The following is an 18173-nucleotide window of genomic DNA, read 5'->3' as shown; positions in this document are numbered from 1 at the left end:
TTTATTTTTTAAAAAAATGAAGCATTCTTAATTGTGCATGGAGCATTGCAATTATGATAACAAATATATGTTAACTCTTACTGAAACAGTGAAACCTTTCTCGATTGAATTGATACTAGTCTCTTGAAGGCCTTACCATTTGTTCCTGATTTTAAATCATATTAAATTAATTAGTAGTCAAGAATTAGATAAAAGATAAGGCAAAATCCTTCTCTAAATCATTACCATTATAGTACATGGATCAAATTATCCAGTTCTCTCTGCCCCTTCTTCTTACTCTTTTCCCCATCCAATCCAATTTCCTAACCTTTAAGACCAGTTAAGCTTAAAACCATTTTAACCAAATTGTGCCTCAACGTCTTTTTCATTCATCTCCGAAATGGGTGTTTATAAGTTACCATCTTTCTTTGTTCCATTATCTTGATCCCTCCAAGCGTGTCCAGAGCCCTCAACAAAATTACACCTATTATCATCATGACTGTAACCTTGTCAACATCCATAAGAGTTCTCATGCACATGACCCTCCAAAGAAGAACCAAAATTATTGCAATAATATTGAGCGCATATTTTATTTGTTAACAAATCATTATCAGAATCAAAATCAAAATTGCACCTGCTACCTTCAAGTGGTTCTTTCCCCCAGAATTTCCCGTCACCTCCTTCACTGCCAGCAACATTGGTAGCTTGAGAAACATTATCTGCATCCCACAAAGTAACCACGAAGGAAATATCTTCATGCAGTTACTTCTGCCATATATAGAGCACGAATGACTTAAACTTTACACTTTATGCCTTACCCCCTCAAAAACAATAAATAATCCTCTATTATATTGTGCAATAAATTGAACAAAATAAATGATCCTCAAGCTAAGCATCATCAAATTATTAGGATCCTTCTAATTACATGAACAAGTTGTGGTGAAGAAATTTGTGTTATCTGGGTGTTAATACTTGAACTCAATGAGCCATGTCTGAGCTTTTAAGCATTAATGTATCATCAGTGATATTTTTTTACCAGTGAAGTAGATTGCTTGGAAAGCTTGATTCTGGTCCCTAGTCCAGTAAGGTACACGGGGACAGAATGAGTATAATGTAATATTACCAATGTTGGGTTTCTACTCTTCTAATTGTTTTGTCCGTTATTATCTTTTAGAATTTTTATTTCAAATCTGTTATTCTTTTTAGGTACCTCTTCTTATTCTTGAAATTTGTGGCCTCCGTAATTCCAACAATTGAATATGATTACACCATGGACTTCGATCTTGGTAGCTCCAGCAGTTGATTTGAGGTAATTCTGATAGCTTACCGTCCCTTATTCTTCATTGTTCATCTGAATGGTTCTGAGATCTACATTTCTGGGATTCCATTGTAGTTGTCTTTTGGCAGACTATGGTGCATCTAGCCATATTCTAGGTATTCTGGCTTGGGAAGGTGAGTTCAATATGTGTAAAAAAAATATGCAGTTACTTTTCATCCATTCAATGGATGATTTTCTGGGAAATCATTGTTGAAGTGCTCTTTGATAAAAGCAGTTGCAACTTATTTTTGGGTAGAAGGGTGGCAGTTTTCCTGGATGAGCCTTTGTCTTATAATTAATTTGTGAACTCTCATACCACTTCACTGAGCCTAAAAGTGCTGAACCTAATCTTACCAGTGGTATCCATGGTTTTGTACATTCCAGCTTGTTTGGTGCTGACCTTGCGCTCCTCATCTCAGGGGTAACAATTATGTTCTAGAAATTAAATTCCAGATCTCTATGCCACCTCTATTTTCTGGAGAGGATCCTTAAATAGTGCATACTTCTCAAATTCCAATAACCTTTCCAAAGTTCCTACAGTAACAGAGCAGAATGTTGCATGTTATTGAGCATTGCTGTTATTCCCATGCAGTCTCTAAGCAGCGCAAGTTGATGGGATGATTAGTAATTTGCCAAAAGAAAAGAATAACCCTAGTAGGCCATTAGATACCATTCTTCTAGAAGCCATTCCAAGGCATTTTCTTCCAAAGTTGCATCCAAATGCACCCATAGACCTCATTATCAACCACGTCAGGGTACTCCTGTTCTTAAAAACTTTGAAATTCTCTCTTTTAAGCCTGCAAATCTGCATTTTGCGGACCATTAACTGTTAGAGTTGTTTTTTATCAGCCTTTCAGATGTGGTACCTAATATAGGAAGGCCACACCTTGCAGCAGAATCTGTTCTCCATATGGTTAATGCCCAGGTGTCTGGGGAAAATTAGATGCTCTGACCAGAACCCTTCTCCGTATAGCCAGTGCATCGACTGCTTTGCTCCTTTATTTGGAACATATTTTCACACTTCCAACATCGGGTTATAATGTAAACCCCAGTGCGCAGGGCTCCCCGCCAATGGGGGTCTTAGGAGGGCAAGACGTACATGAACTTGCCTCCATACACAAGACTGCTTTCGTAATTTGAACCTTCTGACTTTCTATATCAGGTTGAAATAAACAAAACTAGTTCATGCCTAGTCCTTGTTATTGAAGCCTCCAGTGTGATTTAATTACTGTTTCTTTTATATGATGATAAGGTAAGCATATTCTTACACTGCATTGGCACCCAAACCCTAGGCAGTGTACTTCAGTTTCTACATTGTTCATTCTTGGCTGATGAATCTCTGTTTTTGGTTTAGGTGGATGGAAGCTCGGAATTTCGGGTAAATGCGGAAGAAAGTTGCGGGGATAATCCCCTCAAACACATTTCTAGTTGTATATATCAGTTGAATCATTCCTTAGAAATCTTCATGTAACAGTAATCCTTGTGAATGTTCATCCAACTATATTAGTTGTACAGATGTTTGACATTGCGAAATGCTTCCTGCTGTTTTCTGAGATTGCCCAGCTAATTCTACCACCATGTTGCTTTTGCAGCATAAATTACTAGTGGAAAGTAATTATTAATCTAAAGAGTTTTAAAGTGGCCAATTTATTCCTAAGGTCCACTCATTTGGATCTTCGAAAGGGAAAATCTGAAGGAATTTATTTTTTAACGTTTGGTTATTAAAGAAAATAAAAAATAATATATATATATATATATATATATAGTAAATCAATGAATTTAAAAATGATTTGTTCTGATTTTTTTTTTAAATTAACTTTTTGTAGGTTTACTTTGAAAAATGAGATAATTTTCTTAAAAATTAAGGCTATGTTTGGTTTATGGAATGCCTATTGTTAAGAATAAATTAGTTTTGGTAGGTTAGTTATAATTAGTTAAACAATAAATTATGTTGTTATTGCAAAATAAATGATAATGTAAATATTTTTGAGTTTATAATAAATTATAGATAGGAAATAATTATTTCAAAATTTTACTGTAAGATATTCCTTTTGTATTACATCTTGAATAAATTAATTAAAAAATATATAAGAAATAGTTATTTCTTTGATTTTAAAAATTTGAACTATACTGTCAAAAAATAAAAACTTGTAAAGTAAATAACAAGATGAAAATTTATACAAATTTATAAAAAGTTATAGATATGAAATAATTATTTTAAAATTTTATTATAGGAATGTTTATTCAAAGTGAAATGATTAGAAATATATAATAAATAAATATTTCTTTTATTTTTAAAATTTAAGCTATATTTTATATACAGAAAAAAAGTTCATAAAATCTTAAAATTTTAAAAGAGAAAAAACTGTTGAGATCTTCTTCTTTTTTTAAATAATTTTTAAAATTGCAAACCCTAAATAACCTCCTAAGAGGCTAAGACAATCATTGTTCTTGTCTTCTACCCACTTATTATTACCTTGTACAGCTGGTTTCAACCTGCGCCGTCGGATCACAAATCCTTTTCTAACAATCCAACGGTGGGGAGAGAGAGCCTAGTTCCTCTAGCTCTGCTCATCTTTTACAGAATCTGCCTCCACCGTTTTTGAGATACCGCCATCACGTGCATGTGGGTCCACTCCAAATAATTTTAAAGCATATCCGTCGGATGATTATTTGGAGGGCTGAGATTTATTGGAGCGTCTTTCCTACGTTATATATTGGATTTTGACGAGTTCTTGTCACCAAATGCGCTGTTTCCACTCTATTTAAACCAAATTATCTCTTCTATCAATCCAACTAGCTCCTCACTGAAGCACCCAAGAGAAACTGAGAGAGCCGAGAGTGATACTAGTGTCTAGAGATGACGGGTAGCCGCTTCTTGTCGGTGGTTCTGGCCGCCGTCGTCCTCTCCGCCGCCGCCGGACACAGCTCTGTAAGTACTCCGCCGCCACTCTGCCATCCCACATTCCCTTTTATAGCATCTTAGATCTCATTCCCTAACGACGTCGTCATCATATCTCTCGTCTTAGCTAAACTTAGATTATAGATCACCATATGATCATCGCCATCACTGATTCAAAACTTGGAAAATTATAGCAATTTCCTGACATCAACGATCATCGCCAAACGGATCTTGATAAATTCATGCAGTTAGATTTTAACCCTGTTTATCTCCCATTTCCTTTGCAGAAGGAATGCGTTTACACGCTCTACGTGAAAACGGGGTCGATCCTGAAGGCGGGTACGGATTCCCGGATCAGCGCCACCCTGGGCGACCCCGACGGGCGCTCCGTCCGGGTCGCGGACCTCGAATCCTGGGGCCTGATGGGCTCCGGCCACGACTACTACGAGAGGGGCAACGTCGACATCTTCAGCGGCCGCGGCCCCTGCATCGGCTCACCGATATGCCGCCTCAACCTCACCTCCGACGGCGCCGGCAAGCACCACGGCTGGTACTGCGAGTTCGTGGATGTCACTTCCACCGGGCCCCACCAGGGCTGCAGCCAGAGCATCTTCCACGTCGAGCAGTGGCTCGCCACCGACGCTCCCCCTACGATCTGACGGCGGTCCTCGACGGGTGCCTGCGCCACCGTGCTCCGCCGGAGCAGGGTAACGCCGGCCGCTTCGTTGTGAGGAATCGGCCCAATCGGGTCGCATCTGCCTCTCAGTGATTGATGCGGAGAGTGAAGATATGCCCATTTTGTAGATGAGTAGATCTACGTGGTCTTGTTTGTTTGAGGAGAGTTGCTGCTAGTGAGGTTTGCTCCACCGGTGTTTGATCGAGTTATATAATTAATTATACGTTGGTGTTAATTCCTTTCTTGGTCTTGAACTTCGAATTTCTTTATATGTAATGATGAAGGTATTGAACTCAGTTTGTGGTGTTGCTTTAATTGAAACAAATTTAGTTCTTTCTCCCAAAGGGACAAACTGATGATCGGGAGTTTTAGATCCAAATAAGTATTTGAAATTGCTTCATCTGAAGTTTGGAAATCGATGCACAAATTCATAACCTGAATTATAAGCTGTCATACCCAGTTTCAAATTCAAAGTATTTTATTTTATGTTTTAAAATTATAAATTTTACATAATTCAAAGATCTGAAGTTAATGTTCACAAAAAAAATTTCTATTGAAAAATAGATTATGCTTTTGGTTTTAAATTGCTTGGGAAAAAATTGAAAATTAAATTTCATAATTTTCAGTTATTTTGATAAGCTAATGTGATAACATATTAATATGTAAAATTAATTTTTTATATTAAATTATTTATTTTATACATATTTTTCAATTGAAATTGAAATAAGATGATTATATAAATTTAAAATAGAATTAAAATGAAAATACTCACTGATTTGAACAAAATTAAAAATAATGAGTATTTACAAAATATTTTTATTATTTTTTAACTTTCATGTATAACTAGAAAGACTACATCAATGTTAATAATATAAAATTCTTTGCTGCAGGATAATATAAAGAAAAAAAATATATTTATGAAATAAATTAAAAGTTAATTTAAATATTAAGATCAATGTTATTAATACAAAATTGAAACAAAGATATAATTATAGATAATATAATTTTACTATTAGTAAAACTATATGGTAAAAACATATTGTAATAGTCAATTTTGTTAAACAATATTTTTAAAACACATATAGCATAAAAAATATTTAAGTACAATTTTTTATAAAACACATCAACTTAATTGTTTCTGCATGTGAAAAACTTGGAAAATAAAAAATTACAATAATATATCATTTTAGCATTAAACATTATGTTGAAACATACAAAATAATTAAAATTAATTCCATACTTTTAGTAGATGTAAATATAAACAAATAATAAAGAAAATAAGAACTAATAATTTGAATTAATTTTATAATATAAAAGTATTGAAAATAAAGTAATACAAAGTTGATGAGTTTGACTTTTAAAAAAGAAAATTAGTGAAATTCATTATTAATTTTAGAATTTTTAAATTTTGTCTATAAAAAGACAAAATATTTTTTAAAGAAAATTAAAGGAATCAGAGAGACAAATTTAGTGGGGCTCGTGTCAAATCATAAGAAAATGAAAAAATTTTAAAAATAAATTAAAACACTATTAAAAATTAGTAGGGTTTGCATAGGCTCGCATCGAGCCCCTTTAGGAAAGAGGGGAAAAGAAACTCCACATTTGCTAGAAAAATATTTTTTTTAACAAAAAAATGGGCCCTGTTGTAGCGTCCCCCTTTCGAGCGTTGTCACTTAACCTAGTGGGCCTTGTGCTCGTGGCAATAACAGGTACCTATCATAGCACTTATTGAAATTGAGGCGTAACGTATCGCCGTCCCTCAATTCAGCAAGTCCTCAGGTAGAGAGTCTTACTTCACCATAATCATTCATAAGCGAGAGTTCCTGGCGATCGGGGGTAACTACCCCTTTGCTCTGATACCACACTGTGACGCTTTGGTTTTTTTTTTTTTCTTTTTACACTTCCATGCCCATTATTTTTGGGGTCGTTACATTCTCCTCTCCTTAAAAGAATTTCATCCTCAAAATTCGCTAACTTACATTTATCTCAACTTCTTCTAGGAATCACTGGAATGTTTATCCGACTCTAGAAAGAGCCGGTGGCCACCCACATAGTGGCCTTATTCCAAAATCTGTCTTTCCTTAATCTCATCTCAGTATAATGGGGATCGACATCTCCTATCATATAATACCTTATATGATGTCATCCTAATGCTGATCTTATAGCTGTTATTATAAGCAAACTCGACCAATGACACAAGTTGTATCCAATTGCCCCTGAAGTCCAACACATATGCTCCTAGCATATCCTCTAGAACCTGAATAGTTTTCTCCGTCTGGCTATTTATCTGAGGATGAAATGTTGTGTCGAACGTCAATTGAGAACCCATAACCCTTTGCAAACTCCTTCAAAACTAAGATGTAAATCATGGATCTCGGTCTGAAACTATGGACACTGGCATACCATGGAGTCTAACTATCTCCTATATATACAACTCTGTCAGTCTGCTCATGGAGTAGTTAACTTTGATAAAAAGGAAATGGGCAGTCTTCGTCAAACGGTCTACGACTACCCAAATGGCATCTTGTCCATGCAATACTGGCAGTAATTCTGTGACAAAATCCATCGATATATGTTCCCACTTTCACTCGGGGATGTGGAGTGACTGTAATGATCTCGCCGGTCTCTGATGCTCAATTTTCACCTGCTGACATGTCAAACACTAGTCTACATACTCAGCTATCTCTTTTTTTATGTTGCTCCACCAAAATGACTCCCGAAAATTTCAATACATTTTAGTGCTTCCTAGGTGCACTGTATAAAGGGATCGGTGCGGTTCCTCCAAGATAATCCTCTTAATCTCAGGGTCGGCAGGTACACACAGCCTGGTACGAAACCTCAAGGCTCCATCATCTGAGATACTGAACTCTGCTCTTTGTCCATTCTGCACTTTATCCATAAGCTTTACCAACTCTGGATCACTCATCTGATTAACTTTAATTCTTTCCTATAAGGTGGGCTGTAATATTAGATTAGCAATGAACACCTGGTGATTACCCTTTACAAGCTCCACCCCAAGTTTTTCCAGATTCATTCTGATATGATGCTACACCACCACTACTGATACTGTTGATCCTACTAATTTACGGCTCAAAACATCATACATTAGCTTTTCTCAAGTGGTAACAGATGGTGCAGTTGTAATCTTTTATTAGCTACAGTCATCTTCTCTACCTCATGTTTAATTCTTTATGTGTGAAGAAGTATTTCAGTCTCTTATAATCGGTGAAAATCTCACACCTACCCCCATATAGATAGTGTTTCCAAATTTTCAGCGTATAAACCACCTCTGCTAATTCCAGATCATAGGTACGGTAATTCTTCTCATATTCTTTCAGCTTTCGGAAGACATATGCTACAACTCTCCCCTGCTGCATCAGAACACATCTGAGCCCTTTGTGTGACGCATTACTGTAAACTACGAAACCCTCTTCTCTTGAAAGAATCGTCAAAACCGGTGCAGTGATGAGCCGCTACTTTAACTCCTGAAAGCTCTGTTCACATTCGTCAGTTCACTCAAATTTCATACCTTTCCTGGTCGATCTCATCAAAGGACCCGACAATTTAGAGAAGCCCTCAACAAATATGCAATAGTACCCGACCAATCCCAAGAAACTTTTGATTTCCTATCTTTCCCAATCCATTACCACTTCAATCTTGATCGGATCAATTGAAATACCACCCCTGGACACTATGTATCTAAGGAAAGTAACTTGCTCCAGCCAGAATTCACATTTTCTGAACTTTGCATACAACTTCTTTTACCTCGGCACCTGAAACACTATCCTCAAATGTTCTTTGTGCTCTTTAGGGCTCTTTGAATACACCAAAATATCATCTATAAAAACTACTACAAAATGATCTAAGTACTGATGAAAGACCCTGTTCATTAGGTCCATAAACACAGCAGGAGCATTTGTCAGACCAAATGACATAACTAGAAACTTATAGTGGCCATACCTGGTTTTGAACGCTATATTAAGAACATCATCCGCTTTAACCTTTACCTGATGGTACCCAAATCGCAAATCAATTTTAGAGAATATCTATGTCCCCTGTAACTAATCAAACAAATCATCAATGCGGGGAAGCGGGTACTTATTCTTGATAATCACTTTATTAATTTCTCCGTAGTCGATGTACATTATCATCGACCCATCCTTCTTCCTTACAAACAATACTGGCGCTCCCCAGGGCGACACACTAGGCAAAATAAATCCCTTATCCAACAGTTCCTGCGACTGTTCCTTCAACTCTTTTAGTTCTACCGGTGCCATTATGTACGGTGCTTTAGAAATCGGCGCTATCCCTAAAACTAGATCAACAGCAAATTCTACCTCACGATCAGGAGGTAGTCTCGGCAAATCCTCAGGAAATACATCAAAAAAATCTCTCACTACCGGGATATCCTCTAAACTCAACTCCCCTTCTGATACTTCCTTTATGCAGGCCAAATATCCCTGACAAGCCACTAGCAACAACCTCCTCGCTTGAATGATGGATAACATCTGTGGTGGGATGCGCACGTATGACCCCACAAATCTGTACTCTTATCCTCCGGGAGGTCTGAATATTATCTCTCTCTGATAACAGTCAATACTAGCATAGTGGGCAGCTAGCCAGTCCATCTCCAAAATAATCTTAAAACCATACATTTCTAAAACTACTAGGTTAGCTGGCAATGACCTCCCTTGAATACTAATTGGATAGCTTTTGAGTACCTTTCTACACAACACTACAACCCCAGTTGGTGTAAGAACTGACAACCTCACCTCCGACGGCACCGGCAAGCACCACGGCTGGTACTGCGAGTTCGTGGATGTCACTTCCACCGGGCTCCACCAGGGCTGCAACCAGAGCATCTTCCACGTCGAGCAGTGGCTCGCCATTGACGCTCCCCCCTACGATTTGACGGCGGTCCTCGACGGGTGCCTGCGCCACCGTGCTCCGCCGGAGCAGGGGAACACCGGCCGCTTTGTTGTGAGGAATCGGCCCAATCGGGTCGCATCTGCCTCTCAATGATTGATGCGGAGAGTGGAGATATGCCCATTTTGTAGATGAGTAGATTTACGTGGTCTTGTTTGTTTGAGGAGAGTTGCCGCTAGTGAGGTTTGCTCCACCGGTGTTTGATCGAGTTATATAATTAATTATATGTTGGTGTTAATTCCTTTCTTGGTCTTGAACTTCGAATTTCTTTATATGTAATGATGAAGGTATTGAACTCAGTTTGTGGAGTTGCTTTAATTGAAACAAATTTAGTTCTTTCTCCCAAAGGGACAAACTGATGATTGGGAGTTTTAGATCCAAATAAGTATTTGAAATTGCTTCATCTGAAGTTTGGAAATCGATGCACAAATTCATAACCTGAATTATAAAATGTCATACCCAGTTTCAAATTCAAAGTATTTTATTTTATGTTTTAAAATTATAAATTTTACATAATTCAAGATCTGAAGTTAATGTTCACAAAAAAATTTTATATTGAAAAATAGATTATGTTTTCAGTTTTAACTTGCTTGGGAAAAAATTTAAAATTAAATTTCATAATTTTCAGTTATTTTGATAAGCTAATGTGATAACATATTAATATGTAAAATTAATTTTTTATATTAAATTATTTATTTTATACATATTTTTCAATTGAAATTGAAATAAGATGATTATATAAATTTAAAATATGATTAAAATGAAAATACTCATTGATTTGAAAAAAATTAAAAATAATGAGTATTTACAAAGTATTTTTATTATTTTTTAACTTTCATGTATAACTAGAAAGACTACATCAATGTTAATAATATAAAATTTTTCGGGGTGGGATAATATAAAAAAAAATATATTTATGAAATAAATTAAAAAATCAATTTAAATATTAAGATAAATGATATTAATACAAAATTGAAACAATATATAATTATAGATAATATAATCTTACTATTATATTAGTAAAACTATATTGGAAAAACATATTGGTAATAGCATTAAACATTACGTTGAAACATACAAGATAATTAAAATTAATTCTATACTTTTAGTAGATGTAAATATAAACAAATAATAAAGAAAATAAGAACTAATAATTTGAATTAATTTTATAATATAAAAGTATTGAAAAAGAAAGTAATAGAAAGTTGTTGAGTTTGACTTTTAAAAAAAAAAATATTTAGTGAAATTCATAATTAATTTTAGAATTTTTAAATTTTTTCTATAAAAAGACAAAATATTTTTATATTTATTTTTTAAAAAAATTAAAGGAATCAGAGAGACGAATTTAGTGGGGCTCGTGTCAAATCATAAGAAAAGTAAAAAATTTTAAAAATAAATTAAAACACTATTAAAAATCAGTTGGGCTCACATCGAGCCCCTTTAGAAAAAGGGGAAAAGAAACTCCACATATGCTAGAAAAATATTTTTTAAAAAAAGGTGGGTCCTGTTGTAGCGTCCCCCTTTCGGGCGTTGTCACTTAACCTTGTGGCCTTGTGCCCGTGGCAATAACGAGTACCTATCATAACACTCATTAAGATTGAGGCATTACGTATCGTCGTCCCTTAACTCAGCAAGCCCTCGAGCAGAGAGTCTTATTTCGCCGCAATCATTCATAAGCGAGAGTTCTTGGGGATCGAGGGTAGCTACCCTTTTGCTCTAATACCACACTGTGACACCTTGGTTTTTTTTTTTTTTTTCTTTTTACACTTTCATGCCCATTATTTTTGGGGTCGTTACATTCTCCCCTCCTTAAAAGAATTTCGTCCTTAAAATTCGCTAACTTATACTTACCTCAACTTCTTCTAAGAATCACTGGAATGTTTATCTGACTCTAGAAAAAGCCGGTGACCACCCACATAGCAGCCCCATTCCAAAATATGTCTGTCCCCAATCTCATCTCAATATAATGGGGATCGACATCTCCTGTCATATAATACCTCATATGGTGTCATCCTAATACTGGTCTTATAGCTGTTATTATAAGCAAACTCGACCAATGACACAAACTGTATCCAATTGCCCCTAAAGTCCAGCACACATGCTCGTAGCATATCCTCTAGAACCTGAATAGTTTTCTCCATCTAACCATCTATCTGAGAATGAAATGTTGTGTCGAACGTCAATTGAGAACTCATGACCCTCAGCAAACTCCTCCAAAATTGAGATGTAAATCGTGGGTTTTGGTCCAAAACTATAGACACTAGCACGCCATGGAGTCTAACTATCTCCTATATATACAACTCTGTCAGTCTGCTCATGGATTAGTTATGGAGTAGTTAACTCTGATAAAAAGGAAATGGGCAGTCTTCGTCAAATGGTTTACGACTACCCAGATGGCATCATGTCCATGCAATGCTGGCGGTAATCCTTTGACAAAATCCATCGATATATGTTCCCACTTCCACTCGGAAATGTGAAGTGGCTGCAATGATCCCGCCTGTCTCTGATACTCAATTTTCACCTGTTGGCATGTCTAACACTAGTATACATACTCAGCTATCTTTTTCTTCATGTTGCTCCACCAAAATGACTCCCGAAGATCTCTATACATTTTTGTGCTTCCTGAGTGCACTGTATAAAGAGATCGGTGCGCTTCCTCCAAGATAATCCTCTTAATATCAGGGTCGGCAGGTACGCACAGTCTGGTACGGAACCTCAAGGCTCCATCATCTGAGATACTGAACTTTGCTCCTTGTCCATTCTGCACTTTATCTATAAGCTTTACTAACTCTGCATCACTCCTCTGAGCAACTTTAATTCTTTCCTATAAGGTAGGCTATAGTACTAGATTAGAGATGAACGCCTGGTGATTACCCTCTACAAGCTCCACCCCAAGTTTTTCCAAATTCATTCTAATATGATGTTGCACCACCACTGCTGATACTATTGATCCCACTGATTCCGACTCAAAGTATCAGCTACCACATTAGCTTTTCCTGAGTGGTAACTGATGGTGCAGTCGTAATCTTTTATCAGCTCCAGTCATCTTCTCTACCTCATGTTTAATTCTTTCTGCGTGAAGAAGTATTTCAGTCTCTTATGATCAGTGAAAATCTCACACCAACCCTCATATAGATAGTGTCTCCAAATTTTCAGCAGATAGACCACCACTGCTAATTCCAAATCATGGGTAGGGTAATACTTCTCATATTCTTTCAGCTGTCGGGAGGCATATGCTACAACTCTCCCCTGCGCATTAGAACACATCCAAGCCCTTTGTGTGACGCATTACTATAAACTATGAAACCCTCTTCTATTTAAGGAATCGTCAAAATTGGTGCAGTGATGAGCCGCTACTTTAACTTCTAAAAGCTCCGTTCACATTCGTTGGTTCACTCAAATTTCATACCTATCTTGGTCAATTTCATCAAAGGACTCAACAATTTAGAGAAACCTTCAATAAATACGTAGAAGTACTAGGCCAATCCCAAGAAACTTCTGATTTTTTGTCTTTTCCAATCCACTACCGCTTCAATCTTGATCGGATCAACTGAAATACCACCCCTGGACACTACGTGTCCGAGGAAAGTAACTTGCTCCAGCCAGAATTCACACTTTCTAAACTTTGCATACAACTTCTTTTACCTCAGCACTTGAAGCACTGTCATCAAATGTTCCTTGTGCTCTTCAGGGCTCTTTGAATACACCAAAATATCATCTATAAAAACTACTACAAACTGATCTAGGTACTGATGAAAGACCCTGTTCATTAGGTCCATAAACACAGTAGAAGCGTTTGTTAGACCAATTGACATAACCAGAAACTCATAGTGGTCATACCTAGTTCTGAATGCTATATTCGGAACATCATCCGCTCTAACCTTTACCTGATGGTACCCAGATCGCAAATCAATCTTAGAGAATATCTGTGTCCCTTGTAACTAATCAAATAAATCATCAATGCGGAGAAGCAGGTACTTATTATTGATAGTCACTTTATTAATTTCTCTGTAGTCAATGTACATTCTCATCGACCCATCCTTCTTCCTTACAAACAATACTGGTGCTCCCCAGGGTGACACACTGGGCCAAATAAATCTCTTATCCAACAGTTCTTGCAATTGTTCCTTCAACTCTTTTAGTTTTGCCGGTGCCATTCTATACGGTGCTTTAGAAATCGGCACTGTCTCCAAAACTAGATCAATAGCAAATTCTATCTCACGATCAGGAGGCAATCCCGACAAATCTTCGGGGAATACATCAAAAAAATCTCTCACTGCCGGGATATCCTCTAACTTCAACTCCCTTTCTGATACTTCCTTCATGCAGGCCAAATATCTCTGACAACCCACTAGCAACAACCTCCTTGCCTAAATGGCGGATAAGATTTGTGGTGGGGTGCGCACGCATGACCCCACAAATCTGTACTCTTGTCCTCCTGGAGATCTGAATATTATCTCTCTCTGATAACAGTCAATACTGGCATAGTGGGTAGTTAGCCAGTCCATCCCCAAAATAATCTTAAAACCATACATTTCTAAAAGTACTAGGTTAGTTGGCAATGACCTCCCCTAAATACTAATTGGACAGTTTTTGAGTACCTTTCTACACAACACTACAGCTCCAGTTGATGTAAAAACTGACAAAATGATGTCTAGCGGTTGAGTTTCCATCCCAAAAAATTTAATAATCTTCTGGGCGATAAAAGAGTAAGTCGCCCCTAGGTCAAACAAGGCAGTAGCTTTATATGACAAAATTGATACAGTACTTGTCACTACATCCCCTGCAGCCTTAGCATCTCTCGGTGTAAGAGTGTAGACTCGCGCTGGGGTAGTATTCCTCTACTGACCACCTCAGAGTGCCTGATGATCTCCTCGGTATGATCTAGGAGCAGGCACAATAGCTGATGGTACATGGCAGTTTCTCGCTATATGACCAGGTTGACTGCATCGGTGACAGGGAGGATAGTTAATAATGAGTATGAGATTTTAGTTGAATGAAATAGATTAGATGTGTATGGGAGATAGGGTCCTTAAATAGTGTTCTTTATTTTTTCAGGATGGACCCAGGGAGTAATGGTATGAATGCTAACTGATGAACACTCACCTACCTCTCACACGACACGACAATAGTTTACTATGACTTTCCTGAAATCGTCACCCCAAGAAAAGCACAAAAACCACCATGAAAATCTTGTACCTAGACTACAGAACAAAACTTCAAATCATTTCCTATACTCTGATATTGCTTCCACTACACTCTAAAGTCTACAGAACCTAATAACCTAGGCTCTGATACCAAACTATGACGACCTGATTTTTCCTACCATTTTTTTCCCTTATAAATATATACTGTGAAATTTCACTGCCTTGATACCTGTTATTATAAATCATACCACCATCATCACAGACTAGATAGGAACCGTGGAATTTGAGACACAATAAACTATCTATGCAGCGGAAAGCAAAATACATACAACCACAACAATATATACAATACCAGAGTGTCAGAATATTTCTCCAAGATATACATATACAACTATTCCCAAAAACACCCTCAACTGAATATGGGGACTACTCCAAAAATGACTTCCCAAAATACTCACCCCACAAACAGGGCAGTATTGTAGTCCCCTCTATCTGCGAGCCTGATCTGCTCGCCTAGTTGGTTCACTTGAAAAATGTTAAATCACTCGAATGAGACAACACTCAATAAGACAAAATATGTTATTACTAGTGTGCGGCAGGTGAGTTTACATATTTGTAAAAACTGATTTAGATATACCATATATAGTTGAGACTAAGAAAACACGTATAAATAATGTGCAGTATATCTCATACCTATGTTATTTAACATAAACTATTTTTCTCAATTTTTTATTCATAATACTTCTAATATTCATAGGTATGTCTACAGTTTCTATAAATCTGAATATATGTATACAATAACTGAGAAAACTTCCCTGGGTGGCTAACTGAAAGTCATGATTTAACCCCTCAAGACAAGGTTGTGCGGTCCGTAGGCAGAAGCTATCCTAACTGGTCGACCAGGATAAGTTAACTTAACTCTGAAAGTCAGATCGGTCTCCTCAATCATAACTGACGGGGAGTCTTTCCACAACATAGGTACGATCGACTGCTGAATCCACATACTATCTGAGTTATGTCATTGCACTCTGAATTGAATATAGCTACGGTACCGTGCTCTATTGTCTGAATCTGATCCATCAGGGTCTGATACTATATATGTAATTGATATTTTATATTACTGGTTTACCATGATTTTGAAATAACCATAACATTACAAACTGATCTAAAAATCTGAGTAACTGATTGAATATTTAATGTCTGTATATCTGTCTATCTGATAAAATGGGTGTTACGGTTTTGAAATCATGGTGTTGTGAAATTGCTAAAAATATAGGTTTCTGTTTATATATTGTAAATCATGTTTCTAAATATACTATACAATTTCTATTTGGTATATGTATTGAAAATTCATCATTCTATAGAATATATATATCCCATGATATTTTCTACTAATATACTATAAAACATGGTATTTGTAACTGCATAAATACTGTGCTAATATACTATAAGTTCATGCCACACGATTTAAATAAATAAATTCACATGCCCTAAAATCTGTATTTTCTGCTATACAAATATTTTATAATCTAAATAATAATAATCTGGTAAATCATGTAATTTCTGCTAATAATAATACTAAAATTCCTAACATAGCATATTTCCCTTACCTGACTATCTAAACTCTAGCTGCTATTTACAGTCTCACATGTGCGGTATTTAGAATTTCAACATCCTAAGATAATACACACATAATTTTCCAATCAAACAACTGAATACTTACCCAAACCCACATATGCACAACTCCTAAACTATAATTCATATATCATTTTACCTGCGTTCTTGAAATACCACCCACTGAGGTCCTCAACCCTTGCCTGTAGGGTCTCAAAACACCATATTCTTGAAAATATAATACCCTAATTTTTCTTCACAAAACTCCAGCATATTCGCATATAAACACAGAATCTGGCCTCAAATAAACTGAGTAATATTGAAAATACTTAAATAATCTACTTACCCTGGTTTTGGGATGGTTCCCAAACTTTTCAAATCAATATTTCGCTCCGATTATGTTGTAGAGAATCTCCCCAGGATCACCGTGGTAGCTTCTGATCGTCAAACCGAGGAGGGACGGAGCCGAAATCTTAAAGAGAAGTCAAAGGAACCGTTTTGGAGAGAGAGAGAGGAACTGTAAAAATGAATTTTTTGGTCAAAAATCCATTTTAGGGCTATATATAAAATGCTATCAATGTGGCCTCATTGACGAGCCACGTCACCTCGTCGACGAGTCCAAGTTGTAGTCTCGTCGGCAAACGCTTACTCCTTGTCAACGAGATTTAGACCCTAAAAATGGCCCTCTTAGTAACTTCTTGTCGACGAGATGGATGTCCCCGTCGACGAACCCAAGAAGGATGCTCATTGACGAGCGCCCTGTGTTCGTCGACGAGACCCTGTAAATTCCCTTAAAATATTTTCCTGTTTTCCTCTTTTCTTTTATTATTTAATTACAATAATTTTTCGAGTCTCTACACTATCTCCTTACTTGTTTTCTGGAATTATGCATGTTGGGAATCTAATATTATGCTTGTGGCGCCCGCACAAAGCTTGTATCCATAAACCCTAATTCAATCAACTAAACCCCAGAATAACTGCCATTCAACATACCTAGACCCACATATTACCAATAACTAGCTAAATTTTTAAAAATAACCTCCTTACCCTGATTTTGGAGTGGTGCCTGAAATGCCTGGTTCTCAAAATTACTCTGGTTAAATTGCAGAGAACATCGCCATGATCTAGAAATGACGTTCCTTCTTTGATTCAGGCGAGAAAATGAAGAGAGAGAAAGAGCTAGTCGCAGCCCTAAGAGAGAAAAAGAGAGAGATTTGATTTTTAAACAATTAAAATGATTTAAACCCTTTATATAGGGTTGTTGGCGTAGGGGAAACCGTCGACGGTTTGGTCTTTTAACCAAGTCGTTTTCAATGATTTATTGTTACTGAGCCACGATAATTACAAAAACCGTCGATGGTTTTCTGCTTCCCCCACCAAATCGTCAACGGTTTGGTCTACACCAGACCAAAATCCTCTTTTCTTTGTTTTCTTATTATTCCTATTTTTCGGGTCGCTATAGGTCGACTGCCCTTTGACAGTTCTCTGTAGTTTGCTTGAAATCTCAGTTAGTCGACTGACCCTACACTAACACCCCGAAAATCCTAAGTTATAATTCATCAGGCGATTGAGGACTCTGTCTTAGTCGATTGATAAGCCACTGTCCCTTTG

At 36.7% G+C, this 18173-nt stretch overlaps 1 protein-coding gene and 1 pseudogene across 1 annotated transcript in view; both read left to right on the top strand.

Moving 5' to 3' along the window:
* Positions 1–2850, top strand: part of LOC131146595 (autophagy-related protein 3) — a 30940-nt gene extending 28090 nt beyond the window's left edge. Inside the window, exons 9-10 of the mRNA XM_058096272.1 lie at positions 1186–1288; positions 2652–2850. Coding sequence (XP_057952255.1) covers positions 1186–1282 — 97 coding nt within the window. The 3' untranslated portion in view covers positions 1283–1288; positions 2652–2850. The remainder of the gene's footprint in view (positions 1–1185; positions 1289–2651) is intronic.
* Positions 2851–4042: 1192 nt separating this feature from the next.
* LOC131146596 (PLAT domain-containing protein 3-like) lies at positions 4043–5227 on the top strand (annotated as a pseudogene).
* Positions 5228–18173: the final 12946 nt, after the last annotated feature.

Source organism: Malania oleifera, chromosome 13 (assembly GCF_029873635.1).
Source record: "Malania oleifera isolate guangnan ecotype guangnan chromosome 13, ASM2987363v1, whole genome shotgun sequence".
NCBI classification, from domain to species: domain Eukaryota; kingdom Viridiplantae; phylum Streptophyta; class Magnoliopsida; order Santalales; family Ximeniaceae; genus Malania; species Malania oleifera.
The sequence above is the reverse complement of the archived record's forward strand: the minus strand, read 5'-3'. Positions and strand labels throughout refer to the sequence as shown.